Raw genomic sequence first — 19086 nt, 5'->3', positions numbered from 1 at the left:
CTCAAGTTAAATGTAAATCCGTCAGAACAGCCTTCCAGGATTATTCCTCCCCCCAGTTAAACTGCTTTCCTCTTAACTTTTACTGAAAGAATATTCCCTTACACTACTCCTTCATAGTACTTATTACAGTATGTCACGGTGCACGTATGTGCATTGTCGGTCTCTTTTTAACTAGGCCATAAATTCTTGTACATTTACGTACCCCAGATCTTGACACATATTGGGCTCCCAGTGAATTCAAACTAGGTGAAGAAATACAGCCTTCCCAACTCTGGCCCTACTGGCCGGCATAGGCCCACCTTCTCTCCCCAGCTCCCAGCCGGTTTAGCTCCGCCTCCTCTTAGTCGGGGCGGGTGGGAGTTAGCTCCGCCTTCTTTCTCTACCAATGATAGGTGTTTCTGTTCAGCGGCCGCGGGCGATGGGCGGGGCCACGCAATGATGCAAGCAGCACGTTTCCGGCCTGAGTAACCGTCGCGTATCTGAGGAGGCACTTGAAGCCTCCTAATCCGCCACCTCTGTCACCAGCGCCACCATGGGAGCTGTGCTGGGCGTTTTCTCCCTGGCCAGCTGGGTGAGTTTCGGGCCTGGTGTCTCCGTCGGACATGAGGTTTGGCCGGGGGGCGACGATAGTGAGTCCCAACACCAGACCCGATCGGGCCTCGGCTGCTGGGGATCGGGGGTTGGAGGGACGGGCCCTGGGCTGTAGGGAGTATCCACTGGTCTAGGCGAAAATCCGAATGCCTAGCCTTCGGGATCTGGGGGCTCACTTTCCGGGATTGGTGAGGAATGTAGGAGACCAGGCGACCATTGTTTACATTTCAGTTGCCCCGCCCCCGCGAGCCTCGCGGCTTGTAGGTTCACCGGGAGCTGGAATAGAACCAAGGAATGAGGTCCCACGGCGGGAGCTCTCTGGTTCATTTCGTAGCACCTTCTGAAGGTGGCGCCATTTAATTTGGGTGGCTTATTATATTTTTAGCGGTAGCACGGGATATATCAGTTCTGCTGAGTACGTGGCAGAGGTGTGATTTTAACCGAGGCCTGTCTGCAACTTTGGTGCGAGGCGAAGAAGGCCGTGTTGATTGTTATTCAGAGTTGGAAGCCATGGTCTGAACTTGGGGACCTTGTACAAGTCATTTATCTCTGCCTGTAAGACGAGGATTATCATCACCCCAGCATTCCTCCCTTGGAGAGCTGTTGTGGGATAAAGTGAATAAATAGGTTGAATCACTTTGTCGATTGTAAATTCCATATTTTAAAGAGGAAGTTTTAGGATTTATGGAGTAAAATACCCTGAGTTCTCTCATATACTCACTTCAGAGGAACATGGTTCCTTTAAATCATTTCCTTGTTTCCTAATTCCCCGACTGATGTAATTGATGGAGGACTCAAATCCCAGCTCATTTCATGACCATTGCTGACGGACACTGTGTGTTTTCCAATCTTCAAGGTTGTTGAATGTGCCAGTTCCTTGAGAGCAGTGGCTTTTCCAATTTTTTACCTTGACCCAAAGAAAGAAATAATTTCTACATAGTTAATACCTCCATTTAGACACAAGTTTCATGAAACAATTCTTAGCTTTACCATCTGCTGTACAATTTTTCTACCGTGTTAAAAAATCCTGGTCAGTTGGTTTTTACAGTCCACTAATGGGTCAAATTCATTATTTACAAAATAGATGTAGAAGTGTATACCTAAGACAGTCATTACTCTGTCTGGGTAGCTTGGCTGTTTATAGAGTCTTATCCAGTCTTCCAAGTTTGGGGTTCAATCCTCCATGAGGGCACATATAGTAATCAACCAGTGAATACATAAATAAGGGGAACAACAAGTAGATGTTTCTCTCTTTCTCTCTCTCTGAAATCAATTGAGGGAAAAAAAAACAAGATAATTAACTAAGGAGTGAATTGGAGATTTGAACGAAAAATGCCCTTCCTAACCTGAACTTTGAATTTATGCCATCAAAGCATTTCTATCTATAAATGATTTTTCCATATTATGAATACCTTTTGTTTAATAGGAACAGCAAGGAGTTCGGGGTACCAGAGAGTGGAATAAATGAGGGGAAGGATAATAGGAAAGGAAGTCAGAAACCAGCAGGGAACCAAAGAATGCAGATACCCATTGTATGGTCTGGTAGGCCAATTTAAGGGCTTTGGCTTTTTCCCCTAAGTGATGTGGGGATCCAGAAAAGGAGAATGATCTGATCTGACTGTTTCAACAAGGTTGCTGTGCAAAGAATAGATGGTAGAAAAGAATGGGCAAAGCAGTGTGGGGGAGGGAAAACTTCCACTCTGTTGGAGTTAGGGGCCTGTGAATTAAACTGACCGAGGTCATCAAGAGAGAAGAGTTTATGTGTGAGTGCAACACACACACACACAGGAATGCTTGGTGATGAGCAGCTCAAAGGGGTGGTTAGCATATAAAGTTTATATTCCCAATTTAACAGGGAAATGAGGTGGGAGAAAAGGGCTCCTATGGAAAGAACAAGTAAGTTTCTTTAGGAAAGACAAATGGGTTTTTAGGAGAACAGACAGGAGATAAGACTGTAATAATAACTTGTTTGTGTAGATGCAGAGGTCTTTTTGTCTTCGTGGCCATAAAACTCCTTTGGAGAGAGAACTTACGGCCAGCCTCACACCCCCCAAGTTACTGCTTTTAGAGGACAGCGCTCAGAAGGCTTTTTTCTTCATCTGTTCTGAATCTCAGGTGTTTTCATCTTAAAATACTCTCTATACTAGCTCTGGGTTCTGAATGGGTCCCTGCAGCAGGGAGACAGGAGCTACTACATTAATCCAGATAAGAGATGCTGTTAGTGTTTCAGACTAACGTGAGGGCTAAGGATGCTGAGAAAGGGGTCAGATTCGGGGTATATTCTGAGGATAGAGCTAATGTGCTGACAGATTGGATGAGGGTTTCAGAAAAAGAGAAGGCATCAAGGGTGACTCCAAGGTTCTTGTCCTGTCAAGAACCAGAAGAATAGGGGTCATTTAGAGATAGGGAAGTGACATAACATGGAGTAGGACAGTTTTGTTTCACAGATCAAGCAACTTTACTTGATTCGTTTTTATGGCTGAATAATATTCCTTGTGTAGATATACCACATTTTACTTACCCATTCATCAGCTGATAGACATTGGGTTGTTTTGCCTGTTGTCAGTTGTGAAGTGTTGTTTTGAACATTCAGGTACAAGCTTTTGTTTAAATACCTGTTCCACTTGTTTTGAGGAGTGGAATTACTGGGTCATACAGTAATTCAATATTTAACTTTTTGAGGAATTTCCAGGTTACCCTTGTTCTTGCCATCATGTAATGCTGCTTTATGCAGTAACATCAGACTTGGTAACTAAGATTCTCAGTAAATAGCAAGTGCAGTTAGGTTGGTATTTTTCTCAGTGTTAAGATATATTGTTTTTATTATTTTTATGTGACTATTTATCTAGAACACAAATTTTGAATGGCTGACAAATGCCAATACATCACAGAAACTTTTTAAATAACATAACATTAATATTAATTAACTTCTGCCCTGGCTGGTGTAGCTCAGTAGATTGAGCGCGGGCTGCGAACCCAAGGGTTGCAGGTTCAATTCCCAGTCAGGGCACATGCCTGGGTTGTGGGCCAGGTCCCCAGTGGGGGCCACATAGGGCACATGGATGTTTCTCTCCCTCCCTCTCTTTCTCCCTCCCTTCTCCTCTCTAAAAAAAAAACCTAAATAATTTTTAAAATATTAATTAACTTCTATACCTTTTCCTTCATTGTTTTGATTACTACTTTGATCGACAATTTTGTAAAGGGAAAGCAGTTCCTCTAGCCTGCTTGATTGAGATCATTAAAAATAATGAATAGTTAATAACAGTTCCTTGTTGGTGGTTTCTTCCCATTTTACAACTCATTGGCAGTGCCTTGTAAAACTTGAGGATTATTAGCAGAACTGGGAAAACCACTGATTTGGTTACTGTGGCTATGTAACAGATCACCCAAACTTAACGGCAGAAAACAGCAACTGCTCGTTTTCTGCTTCTGTGAGTCAGAAATTCAGAAAGGGCACCGGCCGGGGTGGCTCAACAGCTGGGTTGGAATCATCCGAAGGCTCATTCAACCCAGGTTTGGACCCGGGCGGGGTGGACTCGGGGTTGCAGATACCAGCTTGGTATCTGCAAGGGCGCTGCCTTGTGGCCTCTGCATGTGGATGGGCTCCCTCAAAGCACAGGGACCTCTGGGGACTTGGGCGTCTCATGATGTGGTGGCTCTCAGCAGGAGAAACTACAGTGCCTTTTATGACCTAAACTCAGAGTCAAGCAGTGTCCAGTTCCTCACATCCTGTTGAGGATATATTGGGTTTTGGGGTTTTGTTTTTTTAAGATCTTACTTGTTTTTAGAGAGAGGAGGGAGGAGGTGAGAAAGAGGGAGAGAAACATCAATGTGTGGTTGCCTCTCCCACGCCCCCAGCAACCCAGGCATGTGCCCTGAACTGGGGATCGAACCGGTGACCCTTTGGTTTGCAGGCTTGTACTCAATCCATTGAGCTCTAGCCAGGGCTCGATATTGTTTTTAAATTCAACATGACCGCTGTATGAATGCATGTAAGTAAAATTTATTGGGCTTTTAATGTTTTAGGTACTGCGTTGAAGTGCTTATTCAATACAGTTGTGTTTGAGAGAGGTAAACTCCATTTCTGAGTCCACTGACAGGTGGAGAAAAGCCTGCTGAGATGCAGTGGCAGAAGTGATACTGAGTCCAGAGCCCATGCTTGTCACCACTTCCTCCCGGCTGTAATTCTGTGAAAACCACCGAAGCCTTGTTTGCTTAGTCCTGTCTTCTGCAACACCTAGTTCACGAAAAGGCCCACTGAAAAGTCTCATGGCCATGTGTGCTCGTTCCAGGTTCCGTGCCTTTGTGGTGGCGCATCATGTTTGCTGTGCAGTTGCTGTCCCAACAGTAAGAATTCCGTGGTGACACGCCTCATCTACGCTTTTATCCTCTTCCTGGGCGCCATTGTATCCTGTATTATGCTGACGGAACCGATGGAAAGTCAGCTGAAGAAGGTTAAGTAGAAGTAACGGAACCCTTACAGTACTGATGATTTTTATATTTCACAAAATTTTACTTTATTTTGACATTGACATTCATTCTTATTTATTTCTTCACTGTTACGAAAGCCAGTCAAGTTCATTGTAATTTGGGAGTACAGTCAAGGCACAGTAGGAAGGTATTAGTCCTTTTCCAGAAATAAAGGAAGCCACAGTGAACATCTTCAGGTTCGAGTCTGACAACGGGAGGAAAACAGATGTTGAGAGAGTGTCCCTAAAACATTTTCTTCCCATGTGTGTTTAAGATGTAAACATTTACACTGAACTAGGCCATCACCTTTGGAAGAAGTGAGCTGTAGCATGAAAATACATGGGAAGTGGGAGATACGACCTCATCAGTAGAAAAGAGCAAAGAAGAGAGTGCCTTGCTTTTACTTCCAAAATGCAAGTTACTTGTACCATTTGGTGACAGGAGTGTGAATGAGCTGGAAGACAGACAGATCCCACAGGACAGTCTTGCAGTTGTTGAAGTGGTCATTTGACACATCAAGGCTTCCTGTGGGGGGTGGGGGTGGAACCTCCACTTAAATGTGGCTGCTCTGTAACACTGAGACCATGTTTTCCAGATTCCTGGATTCTGTGAAGGGGAATTTACTTTCAAGGTGGCTGGTCTAAAGGCAAATAAAGATTGTGATGTGCAGGTCGGTTTTAAAGCTGTGTATCGAGTCAGCTTCGCCCTGGCCATCTTTTTCTTTGCCTTTTCTCTGCTCATGATAAAAGTAAAATCGAGCAAAGATCCCAGAGCGGCAATACACAATGGGTATGTAAGGTTTATTTATTATTAACTTGCTATGCCACGGTGTGGGGCCCCCATTCAGCAGTGAATGTCGCCACCCTGATGGAAGCGGTGGAGTAGTGAGTCGGTGGCCCATGTGTGTTTCGACCTGTTGCACGTGTGAGGGGGTTTCACTGTCATTTGCAGTCGGACTGTAGTAGCAGGAAGGAGGGAGAGGGGATGAGGAGAGTGGGGTTTTTTTTTTTTTAGTATCTTTTGTTTCTTGTTCCTAGATTTTTATTGAACACCCATGACACAGTTCAAGCACTGTGTTAGGAACCACTTTTTTCCTTTCTATTGTTAAAAGATAAGCATGTGCATGATGTATTTAAACTATACAGAAAGATAAACAGTGAATATATTTAGGCCACTGATTTACATATTCTGTTGTTTCCTGTATTCCTGGCCCGAGTTCCCCTGATTCTAATTTGAAGACTGAAGGGAGTTTTGTGAACTTTATTATAACCCCCTTTTTACATGTGCAGTAATCTGATTTCAGAGAGGTTACATAAATTGCTTGAGATCTCAGCCAGTGAGGGTTGGAGCTGGGATTGAAACTCAGGCCCGTCCAGCTCCCAAGTCTGATTCTTTTCACTCTGCCATGCAAGGACTCTTTAGAGGCACTAAAAGCCAGGTGTGCTCTTGGCTTTGCCAGCGATGAACGCGGTAGTTTGTGCGCCAGGGCCCTTACAGCCCGTGTTGTAAAGGAAGGGTTGGGTGGCGACTTTTCCCCAGACCTAGTAGTTAATTGCTCTATGTCTAGGTAACATTTTGAGTTTAGAACACTTCAGAATCCTGGAAAATTTCCCACCTTTAAGTGCTAAAAGTAGGGAAACTCTAAAGATACATGTTCTTTTTAACATGAATGTGAGTGATCTGCTCTCTGTGCTGTTCTTAAATTGTGTTAAACACTGAAGCAGCTTCATGTCAAATGAAGATCTAAGCTCAGGCTTACGTTTGCATTGTTTAAATTAATTTTTTTTAGTATGAGAGTGAAAACTACCATTTCATAAATGCATTTTTTATATTCTCATAGGTTTTGGTTCTTCAAAATTGCTGCCATTGTTGGCATCATGGTTGGCTCTTTCTACATCCCTGGGGGCCACTTCACCACAGGTACAGCTCACCATTGAGGGGCTCCGTTATCGTAGGTACCGACTCTACAAGTGATTGAGTTAGAGCTGTGTGTTCATTACTGATTGTGCAGACCTGACAAAGGAGGTGGTGTCCAGTTGGGGTCCAATGACTCCGCACTACTATTAAGATATTAGTTGGTTAAAGCCGGGAGGCATTCAGGTTACTTCTCAGGTGTTGTGGAGCCGTGTTTAGTTGTGTGCCAATATTTTAATAGGTTATCTTCTTACTTGGCAGTACTGAGCTGATTAGAGAGCTTATCAACATAAGGACTTGTGACTTGTGCTCTCCGTCCTGTCTTTTTATTCTTTTTTTAAAAAAATTTTAAGCTTTATTTATTTTTCAAGAGGGGAAGGGAGAAAGAGAAGGCAAGAAGCATTGATTTGAGAGAGAAACATCGATCAGTTGCTTTTCAAATGCTCCCTAAGAGCCAAACCTGCAATCTAGGCACATGCCTTGACCAGGTATTGAACCGGTGCCCTTCGCTTTGTGGGATGATGCCCAGCTGAGCCACGTCAGTCAGGGCTCTGCCATCCCTGACCATGAGGGATGGCAGAGTGACTTTCATGGATTTCCACTGTGATTGTTCCTCCTGGAAAGGAAAGGAAAGGGCTTCTAGTAGCATTGGGAAGGTCAGATCCTAGGCTCCCCTTGGCACAAACTAGAACAAGTTCTAAAAGGTCCGAAACCCAACAGAACACTTCTCAGAGAATTACCTTTGAGTTTGGAATCAGAGTAATCCTGCCTTACTGCTGAGCAGAATATGCCTTTACCCCCTCTCTCTTACTTGAATTGAAATCATTTTAGATTGTTATTTAACATTTGAAAAGTTACATTTATGGGAAAGAATAACTTTGTTCTCTTGGTTCGTAGCCTGGTTTGTTATTGGCATGATTGGGGCCTTCTTATTCATCCTTATCCAGCTGGTGCTATTGGTCGACATGGCTCACTCTTTGAACGAATCATGGGTAAATCGAATGGAGGAAGGAAACTCAAGGCGCTGGTATGCTGGTAGGTATCTAAACTCGCCTGTGAGAGCCATTCTGCATTATTACTCTATATTAAACAGGGAGTGCAAGGAAAATCTCCACTGAGTGAAATGTATTAACTTTCAAGGTTGAGCAGACTTTTTAAACTAATTTCCCATTGAGTTCATGGTGAAGTATATGCATTACTGGAAGGGGGTAGTACAGGTAGTATGTCACCGGGTTTCCCCAACTCACTCATTTTGAGATTTGTGATGTAACTACGTGTGTTTGGATAAGGAGAAGAGTTGTATTTAGTGACTTAGTTCTGGTTTTGATTTCCTTGTTTCCCTGGACGAGGGGACTCAGATGCATTCTGTGTATGGGACATCTGCCAGCATAGGCGGAGGAGGTTCTCACCGAAGGCTTTATTCAGAGTGTGGCCGCATACCTCTTGTAAAATTTGTCTGGTGGGAAAAGGTACTTAAAATGTTTAGGCTGGGACAGGATTATTAGGCAGAAAAAAAGGCTGGGACAAGATTAATAGGCGGAAGGGACTCTGGAGGTCTGTACTTATTAGGGGCAGTGACCCAGCCAGACTTTAGTTTTAAGAACAGTGGCTGAGGTTCCTCGCCCTGACTCCCTCCCTTCCCCCAATTATAAAATAATAGATGCTCCATGTCAAGAACTTGAAAACCAAAAGCCACAAAAGAAAAAAATTCCCCCATAATCTAACTCCCTGGTAATTATTACTCACTGTTAGCATATTATTCTAAATTCTTTTAGTTTTTTATCCTATATGTACATGTGTACCTTCTATGTATAAAAAAGTCATTAAAAATGTGACTATGTTTGTGTCTTACTTATTTTTAATATATATTTGAATAGTTTATAGTTTGAGGTTTTTTTAAAACTTAGAGATAGCTTGTGAATATGTTTGGCCACGGGACAGCAATACCCCTAATAACCTGTCTGTGAGCACCTTTCCGATTATTTCCTTGCAATAAATTCCCAGAAGCAGAAGAGTCAGAGGGCGTGGATCTTGTAGATGCTCAGTACGTGTTACCAAATTGTCCGGTTTTCCTTTCATATTACTTATTTAGGGTGCTTCTTTTTAAATTGAAAAAGAAAAAAGAATAGAACCATTTTTACCATAAAAATAGATGGTAGAATTTTATCAAGAAGAAAACATGTAGCTACCAGCCTGCAAAACCCCACTTTTCTCTCCGGATGTATCCACTGTTACCGGACCTTCTTTCTCCCAGACCATGTAGCTACAGAGGCAGAACGGCCGTGGGAGGTGCCTGTCTGTTGTGTGTCCTGCTGACACTGCCCCTGGCCTTTCAGCTTGCTGTGAACTGGGCCATTTTGAGGGTCAAGGAGTTGTTTGGGCTCCTGAGAAAAGCTAATAATGAACAGTATTTAGCACATCCTGAGAATTTACTCTGGCTGCAATGATCAGGTGCCTGGTTTTTCAACCCACGAAACCAAGCCAGGTAGTCCAGGGAGTCCAGTTCAGTTGTTCGGTCGGTTTTGTAATTTACCAGTGAGCCAACTCTCACACAGTCTGAGACTTCAACCTTGGGCCTTCCATCTTTTTACTGCGAACTAGTAACCACCATAAAAGTGACCTAATGTCTCTATTTTCATAGAGTGGAAGAAAAATTGGTCTTCTTTATAAAAGTTTGTTAGACTTATGGGCATTTATATTGGCTTCCCTTTTTTACTTTTGTTCTTTTAGTTTTACTGACTGTCACAAGCGTCCTGTATATCTCATCACTCATCATTGTCGGCGGGCTCTATGCACACTACACCAAACCAGACGGCTGCACGGAGAACAAGTTCTTCATCAGCATTAATCTGATCCTTTGCGTTATTGTTTCTATTATATCAATCCTTCCAAAAATTCAGGTATGGTCGTTTTCTGCTGCTTCCCCCAGTGAGATTTTTAATTAATGCTGTACTTGAAACCTAGGTAGCCCTTTATGTGAATTTATGTGCATTTTTTACCCCATTTAAACATTTCTCCAATTATACCTAGTGACTATAAAATGTGCCCTTGAGTTGCTTGTATTATAATCAAATGAACAATTTCCCTGTCATTTAAAAAATGTAGGTAACCTGAGAATTGATCATTTTTATGATTGTTTACATCGAAAGAATGATTCTTATGAATCAGCCAACGTATTTTAGGGGAATTAACTAGGAAAAAAATAATTGATTTCTGTGGCTGGCTTACTTGGAGGCTCGTCCGATCCCCATTCAGGGTACATGCTTAGGTTGTGGTTTGATTGATGTTTCCCTCTCTCTCTCCCCACCCTCCCTTCTTCTCTCTTTAAAATCAATAAACATATCCTTGGGTGATGGTTCAAAGTGAACAAATAAAACTCATGCTCCTGAGTTTCATCACTTAAATGCCATACTTAAATTCATGGAGGTTTTTTTTTCTTTTTTTAAGATTTTATTTACTTTTAGAGAGATGGGAAGGGAGGGAGAAAGAGAGAGAGAAACATCAATGGGTGGTTGCCTCTCACATGGCTCCCACTGGGGACCTGGCCTGCAACCCAGGCATGAGCCCTGACTAAGGAATCAAACTGGTGACCCTTTGGTTTGCAGCTGGAGCTCAATCTACTGAGCTACACCAGCCAGGGCCAATTCATGGAGTTTTATATATGAAATTTGAGAACATCTAGACCTCACCTCTCCTTTTAAAAGTGAGAAAAGTGAGAGTTCCAGACAGATGGCGGGTCACCTCGCTAGTTAGTGGCAAAGCGGAATTTACATTCCACCATACAGAGAGACGGTAAATGAAAACCTCGGTGTGGTGCACAGGAACCCACAGGATTGTGACATGCCCGGAGAACCAATAGTGCGTGCTGCTTCTTTCCTGGTTCTTTTTCCAGCTAACTGAAACCGAAAGGTATTTGGCATCTTTTGACTGTGGAGGAGGATCAGAAGGTTCTTAGTTAATGACAATCCGGTGGGTCCCCGGGAAGCACACTGGGTTTTAGGAAGTCAGCCCTGCAGCTCCTGTGGCATTGTTTTCTGTTTAATTCCATAGGAACACCAGCCTCGTTCTGGCCTCCTGCAGTCCTCTGTCATCACCATCTACACCATGTACCTCACGTGGTCAGCCATGACCAATGAGCCTGGTAAGGGAATGGCAAAAGCACATTCACTTGAAAAGAAAGTAGGAAATGACCCCTTCAGTGGCGTAAAAACCAGAGCTAGAGCAGATGGCAAACAAGTGAACAGACAACTCCACTGAAATGTATAATGTTCACTGTTTGCAGCTGTTTGCCTCTCAAGTTTTATTCTCCACGTCTGTTTATAGCTATTCATAGCTGACAGGTGGTCCCACACCTTTTTGGTACCAGGGACCGGTCTCATGGAAGAGTTTTTCCAGGGGGCAGGGTGGTGGGGATGGTTTTGGGTGATTCAAGAGCATGACATTCAAGCTCACCTCCTGCTGTGCAGCCCGGTTCCAGTCCGAGGTTGGGATCCCCTTATTAAGAGACCGCACACACAGTCCTTTATGCTTTTCCCAGCCTAAGTCAAACTAGTTAAGAGCTAGACAAGGCAACCTTGTTGAGGCCTTGTGTAGAATTGTTTTAATAGGGTTTTACTTTGTGTTATTGGCTGTAGAGCCTGTAGCTGCAGGAAATCTCTTGTAGTTGCTACAGGGTTGTCTCTCAGGGTATTCAGTGGGTTCTCACAGACCCGCTAATGATGACTCAACTCACTGTATTCCTGTGTACGTGGGGAACAGCAAAAGGAGGGACAAGCACCTTGTGTCTGAAGCCTCTGCATGGTTGCACAACCGAGAAAATTTATCAGTTCAACTTCAGAACCAGTCAAATCAAGATTGACGTTTATGAAATGATTGTTTCTTTTTTTTGAAACTAGCTCACTGCTTGCAACACAAATATGTTATTGACCGCCAAGTTTCAGGTCCCTTTATAGACAGTGCAGCGTTCCCGTATGTCACGACTGAATGTGTCCCACACCTCTCAAACCCCTCCTTGGGACAAGAGGAGTTATGACTAAGGATAATGCAGCATTTCCCATTTTCAGATCGTTCCTGCAACCCAGGCCTGTTGAGCATCATCACACACATGACCGCACCAACCTTGGCTCCTGGAAATACCACTGCTGTGGTCCCTACCTCTGCTCCATCATCACAGAGTGGGCATTTTCTGGATAAAAACGCTATTTGGGAGCTGAGCATCTCTGTTATCTGCCTTTTGTATTCTAGGTAAGTTAAAATACTTAAGATTCGGATAAAGGTTGAAAATAGACTGAAGCAGCTATTTTGCCTTCAAAAAGCAGCCTGAAGAATTTTGAAAAATAGCCTAATGGGCCCTGGCTGGGTTGCTCGGTTGGAACGTCACCCTGTGCACTAGAAAGGTTGCGGGTTTGATTCCCAGTCAGGACACACCCAGGAGGCAACACATTGATGCTTCTCTCTGACTCTCTCCCCCGGTCTCCTGCTCCCTGCCCCCCTTCCTCTCTCTCTCAAATCAGTGAGCGTACCCTTGAGTGAGGATTTTTTTTAAAAAGGAAGGAAAAAAACAGCCTAACTCTTCTTTATTAAAAGTTCTCGACTTGCCTCAATTACGAGCCATACATGCTTCTTAAAGTTCATCAGATTCTCTCCTCAAATAACTCCTCCCAGCCTTCCAAAGAAAGACTTGCTCATTCATACGAGGAGCACACGCCGCGACTGACCTAGGTCAGCTAGAATAGTGCCTCTGAAAGTTGGCTTTTTGTTTTAAAAAAATTCCTGGTCATTGTGAGTAATTCAACAACTACAGAATGATACACACCTAATGTAAAAGGCTCTGGTAAATCCAAGGCCCCAGATATGGCCTATGTTAGCAGTTAGCACTGATCCTCCCACTCATTTTTACTGCTATTTCCCACAAAATAGCATATATTACCTTAATTATTTCAAAATAGGTAATAAAAATTGATAAGGATATGTTCACATAAATTAATAATGTGAGAAAAGTGTAAGATAGAAGATGAAAGTGTCCTTCCTCCAAATTTACCTCTTCTGTGGTTAGCATTTGGTACATATTATTTAGGGTTTTTATCCTTTGCATATATTTACTGCACAGGCGGCCTGTGGGCCGAATCCGGCCCTCCATCTGGTTTTACCCGCCCGGCACCTTGTTTCTACCAGGCGGCAGCACCAAGCTCCTTGCCCCTAGTTAAAGAGTAGTTACATTTACACAGTCCTAAATGACATTCAGCCCTTTGAAGGCAACCGCGAGGCTGATGTGGCCCCCAGTGAAAATGAGTTTGACACCTCTGATGCTGTAAACCTATCTCTATCTATTTAGTTAAATGTAACTATATATAGCTAAATACACAGTTTAATTTATATCACTGTGTATATAGTGTTAATAGGAACATGCTACATAAATACACACACTTCTGAAATATGAATTTGTTATAATCTGGACAGCTTCCCATAATATTGTGTGCAAATTTATTATGGTTTTTAATGGTTGCTTTAAACGGGGGTTGGCAGACTACAGCCCTAGGCTGTCTGCCCGTTTTTGTGAGTGGTTTCCTTGGAACACAGCTGTGCTCATTTGTTTTCATAGTGTCTGTGGCTACTGTTTGTTTTGCTTTTGGGCTTTTTTTTTTTTAATAATTCACCTACCACAGAATTCACCCTTTAAAAATGTGAATTTTAAAAAACTCAGAAGTGTTTTAGTATATTCACAGAGTTGCACAAAAATCAGCACAATCAACTTGAACATTTTGTTTACCCAGAAACCCCACGCTCAACAGCAGCCAGTCCCCATCCCCTGTCCCCCAGCCCCTGGCAGACAGTTGTCTTTCTGTCCTAGGTTTGCTTATTCAGGTGTTGGGTGTGTGTGGAAGCGTGCAGTGTGTGGTCTTTGGTGACTCGCCTCTTCTTGGCAGATGTCTTCAAGGGTCGTCTGTGTTGTGCACTTGTCAGTGTTTAATTCCTTCCTATTGTTGGAAATAATGTGCGGTTGTGTGGCTGTAGCACATTTTGTGTGTCCGCGCACCAGGTGATGGACATTCGGATGTTTCCCCTGTATTGTGAATACTGTTACTATGAGTGTGTGTGTGCACATTTTTTGTGTGGGTGTAAATTTTCCATTCTCCGGGATGTGTATGTACCTGTGAGCGGAATTACTGGATTGTAGGGCACCGCCCTGTTTACCTCTTTGAGGAACTGCCAAAGCATCTTCTGGAGGGGCCGCACCACGTCACGGGGTTGCCTGCCTTACCTCCCAGTCTGCGCTGTCTTTCTGACCATCGCCATCGGAGGACGTGCAGTAGCGCTTCTTTACGGCTCTGCTTTACACTGCCCTAGTGAAGGCTGACTGGTTTTCACATGCTCATTGGCCATTTTTGTATCTTCTTGAAGAAATGTCTATTTAAATCTTCTGCCTATTTTAAAATTAGGGTTTTTGTCTTTTTATTGATTTTTAATATGGTTTGAGACATGGGGCCCAACTTCGTCCTGTGGTACGTGGATGCCCAGCGGTCCCAGCGCCAGTTTTTGAAAAGACTGTTCCTTCCCCACTGACTTGTCCTGGCATCCTTACCCTGGCGGTTACATTCAGTTGACTGTGAATGTAATGGCTTGTTTCTGGACTCGTAATTCTACTGCTTTGGTATGCACGTTAATCCTTACACCAGTACCACTTTTGTGGTACTGTTTCTTGGAGGTGAATTTTGAAATCAAGAATTTGATTTCAAATTCAAAATCAAAATTTGTTCTTTTTCGAGATTCTTTTGGCTATCCTGAGTCCCATGCATTTCCATGTAAATTTTAGGTTCAGCTTACAATTTCTGCCCCCCGCAAAAAAGTAATTGGGGTTTGAAGGGGATTGCGTCGAATCTGTACATCAACCTGGAGTATTACCATCTCAACAATATTAAGGCTTCTAGTCCATGAACATGGGATGTCTCATTTAGGTCTTTAATTTCTTTGAGTATTTTTTGATGGTGTTGTCAAGGAGATTGTTTTCTTAATTTATTTTCTAGGCTGTTCATTGCTAGGCATAGGAATATAATTTTCTTGTATATTATATCCTTCAAGGTGGTTCATTGATTCTGAGTGTGTATTCCTTAAGACTTCCTGTATACAAGGTCAGGTCATCTGCAGATAGATTCCTTTACTTCTTCTTTTCCAATCTGGATGCCTTTTATTTTTTTCTTGCGTAGTTGCTCTGGCTTGAACCTCCAGCACAATGTTGAATGGAAATGATGAGAATGGAGTGCTTGTCTGTGTTCCTGCTCTTGGTGGGGTGGGGGGCGGAGCTTTTACTCTCGCTGTTAAGTATGGATTCAGCACTGGGTTTTTCACAAAGGCCCTTTATTTTTTTGAGAAAGTTTTCCTCTGTTCTTAGTTGGAGCATTTTTGTCATCTTGAAAAGGTATTAGATTTTATAAAAGGCTATTTTTTTACTATTGATAGAGGCGATCGTGTGCTTTTTGTCCTTTATTTGTATGTACTTTGTTATTGAGTCATTCAGCAAACTTCAGTGAGCATCTGCTGCGTGCCAGAAAAGCAGAGATGACTAAGGCCATTGTTGGCCAGGAGTTCTGTGGCTAGCGAGGAGGACGGGAATGGCCCGTGTTACAGCAGAGGGAGGCGCCGAGAGCTGTGGGAGTTCAACCCAGCTTGGTGATGGGGTGACGTCAGAGGAGGATTTCCAAAGGGCAGGGCACATAGCCAGAAAACTGCAGGGTGAGTAAGTTAGCTGCGGGAAGGCTGGAGGGCGGTACATTCCAAGAGTAGAAGAGGTTCTTGCGAAGGCATGGACGTAGACCTTGAGAGCACAGTATGTTTTGGGAAACTCCTAAGCAGTTAAACCATCAAGTAGTAACTGGTAAGCATACTGTCTGTCTTGTGGTGGCAGACGACAGTTCAGAACTTCAAGCAAGGCTTTCAGAAGGCCGTCAGGCCCCAAAGTAGGAGCCATTCAGAAATAACCTTCACTTACAGAGGCAGCACATCGTCTCCGTGGTCCATTCCTGATTTGTTTTCCTTGGGATCACTTTCTAGCTTACGCACTTCCAGCAATAGCCAAGTAAACAAGCTGACCCTGTCAGGGAGCGAGAGTGTGATCCTTCGTGACACAGCTACCAATGGTGCCAGCGACGAAGAAGAGGGACAGCCTCGGCGGGTTGTGGACAATGAGAAAGAGGGAGTTCAGTACAACTACTCTGTCTTCCACTTCATGCTATTCCTGGCTTCCTTGTACATCATGATGACCGTGACCAGCTGGTACAGGTAGGAGACGCAGGCAACACCCTTGGAAGACCACGTAGCCCCCTTGATCTGTAAAACCTCCATCCGTTTTTCTGACCTTAGAATCTCCTCCTCTTACCTGTATAATAAGGTTGTGTTCAGTACAGACTCTTTCCTGAAATACTTTGGACTTTCTCTCCTTTTGGATTTACAGTCCAGCTGGAATTCTTACAGTGCAGGTTACAAGCAGCTCTTCCAGACCTGGCTGCTTGAGAGAAAAGATCCCGACATAGAGCGACCTCACCCGTCTCCGTGCTCTCATTTTTCTGTGTCTAGAGAGGGCCATCCAGAGTATTCCGACCAAGGGAATGATGGGTGGGGAGGGAACGTTTCAAGGAGGCCAGTTCAGTCCAGACGTTCAGCAGTATCTAGAACAGCCAGCTGTTCCTGAAGAACCTTGCCCACAGATTAGTAATTGGGGTTCTTCATGCTGACAGGAAGATAAAAGCTTGTAAAAACTAAAGTAGCAGCTTCCTCCAGTCCCTGCTAGAACCTTCCCAGGGAGCAGTGTCAGTCAGGTTTCCCTGGAGGGTGTTCTGGCTTTGGCTGGGGCTGCTCACTGTGGAGATCCAGCTCCTTTTCCTGGCTCCCTTCTGTTCCCTTAGCCCTGACACCAAGTTCCAGAACGTGACCAGCAAGTGGCCAACTGTGTGGGTCAAGATCAGCTCCAGCTGGGTCTGCCTCCTCCTCTACGTTTGGACCCTGGTGGCTCCACTCGTCATCACCAGTCGAGACTTCAGCTGAGCCCCGAGGGCCATGGACGCTGCTGAAGTCCACAGGCCGCCTTTGCTGGAAGCCCCGCTACTTCTGCTTCAACTAAAATAGTCAGTGAACGCTTGGCGAATTTGACTGTGTGAAGGTTCATAGCTGAGGGCAAGACTGAACTATGATGGATGCAGGATCTGAACTTTACATGTATATTATGCTTATTTTTAAGGATATGGTGCAAAGGGAACATTTTTGCATTGTATAGTGAAACTACAGCTGTGCTGTGAAGAGAGTTCTTTATTGAGACCTGCAGCTTCCTACAACTTTGATGTAAAATATGAGATAGAGAAATACCAGATATTGGAGGCCATCGTTAATATATTTCTATTGCGGTATCCCTAAAGTGCAGGAAAAAGGTAGTAATGTGTTTGTATGGCAGGTTCCCCTGTGACAGTCTTCACTGGTGTGGTGCCAGCGCTCCGCTCTGTCCTGAATGCTAGCAGGTGTCACACCACAGTGCTCGCAGTGCTGTGGGCGCGTCCTTCCCCCGAGAGGGCTTGCTGATAGGGCCACTGCTTCTGCAGCTTGAGTCTTTTCATTTTTTTAAATACTATGGCATTGATGCTGCTTGATTCAAGTCTGGCTTTGCCAGAACATTAATTTCAAAAAATGCTTTATAGGTTTTGTTAAAATGAAGATTCACTTGGGAAAACACTGTAACTTTAGTATATGTAATTCATTATGTTATGAATATGTAAAAGTAAAATGCATGTGAGTTATATTTGCACTACAAGGTATTTGATTAAAATAGATTTATGCTTTTAAGGCCCTTTCTTTAACAGCTTTTACGGATTCGCAGCCATTCTATATTTTTAAGAGTTATGTGAGCAGGCAGATTTATCAGACATCTAACAGAATGCACCTATTCCTTCTGAAACTTATGGGCTAGTAAGTAAAGTCTTAAACTCATTCAAAAATTGTCCTAATAAATCCCATTGGGTGAGACGCTTGAGTGGGTGAGAGGCAGGGGCAGGAACGTCAGGAACCCTCTGGAAGAGGTCTTGTGCAAGGAGACAGAAGTTTGTCCTTTTGACCAAGATTTGCTCTCTGTTCTTTACTGGGCCGTCAGGTGCTGGGGTACAGCACCTTCTCTGCCACCTTGGGCTTACAGTGTCCGGGAGGGTGGAAGCGAGCTGGCGAGGGGTGTGGTGTGGCACCACTGACGCTGCGGTTCTGGAATTGCGGAGAACCCGAAGAAGAGGTGCCCGGTGTGGGGTGCCACGGTAGGCTTCCTGGGGAAAATGATGTCTAAGCTAAGGACTGTGAGGGGCTGCTGAGGGAGAAATGGGAAGGGAGCGGATTTGCTGAAGAGTGAACAAAACTGCGTGTTAAAGGCAGGGAGACTTTTTTAAAAATTCAGAAAGCTGGGATAGGGAGAAATGGGCAGGGACCAGGTTATAAAAGGCTTTGTAAACCACACACAAGAGTTTGGACCTTATGCTGAGGGCAGTGGGGAGCTGTGTCTTCAATCACTGTCTGTTGGAGAATAGGTTTAAAAAGAGACCACCAGGGCAGCCCATGTAAGATTTGAAAAGGAGACGTAAGGATGGGGAGAAACTGATGGCTCAGAGCTACGTAGTAATTAAAATTTAAAAATTTGCAGTGGTTAGATGTGGGGCGGGGGGGTAGATTCCAGGGTGATTCTGGTTTAATGACCTGCATCAGTGGCGGTTCCATCTGTGTGGTGAGGGGCAGGAAGAGGGACACAGCCTAGCAGAGGACAGGGGTATGGTCCCTGGGGATGGCCAGGAGCATAATGCCTGGAAGTCTGACCGGTTTGCATCAGTTTTGCCATTTTCTGCCTGTTAAACAGCTAACATTTATTGAATCGATACTAACAAAGCTTTGTAACATTGACAAATGACTACCTGTCTGAGCCCCACTGTTTTCCCTGTTTGAACAAAAGGTAGTACCTACTACCTAAGATTGTTTAGAGAGCAAAGGCACTTTGCAAAGTACTCAACCCATTTTAGGCACTCGGGTAGTAGCTGGTAATCATTTAAGTAAGGGCTAAAAGAGACTGGACAATGTTCAGAGGTCAGAGATTTT

The 19086-nt window shown here is 43.9% G+C and overlaps 2 protein-coding genes across 4 annotated transcripts in view; one reads left to right on the top strand and one right to left on the bottom strand.

Moving 5' to 3' along the window:
• Window positions 1-19086, bottom strand: part of PKIG (cAMP-dependent protein kinase inhibitor gamma) — a 115397-nt gene that overhangs the window by 78282 nt on the left and 18029 nt on the right. The window lies entirely within an intron of this gene.
• On the top strand, window positions 460-19040 carry SERINC3 (serine incorporator 3). Its single transcript, XM_037044125.1, has 10 exons — window positions 460-571; window positions 4884-5045; window positions 5657-5850; window positions 6902-6981; window positions 7873-8010; window positions 9706-9875; window positions 11026-11116; window positions 12039-12219; window positions 16024-16251; window positions 16875-19040. Exons 1-10 carry the CDS (start codon window positions 533-535, stop codon window positions 17011-17013), a joined length of 1422 nt encoding a protein of 473 aa, XP_036900020.1. The 5' UTR covers window positions 460-532; the 3' UTR covers window positions 17014-19040.

Source organism: Sturnira hondurensis, unplaced genomic scaffold, assembly GCF_014824575.4.
Source record: "Sturnira hondurensis isolate 20B ecotype Veracruz unplaced genomic scaffold, ASM1482457v3 Scaffold0004136, whole genome shotgun sequence".
Classification (NCBI taxonomy): domain Eukaryota; kingdom Metazoa; phylum Chordata; class Mammalia; order Chiroptera; family Phyllostomidae; genus Sturnira; species Sturnira hondurensis.
Note: the sequence above shows the minus strand (reverse complement) of the source record. Positions and strands in the feature narration are given on the sequence as shown.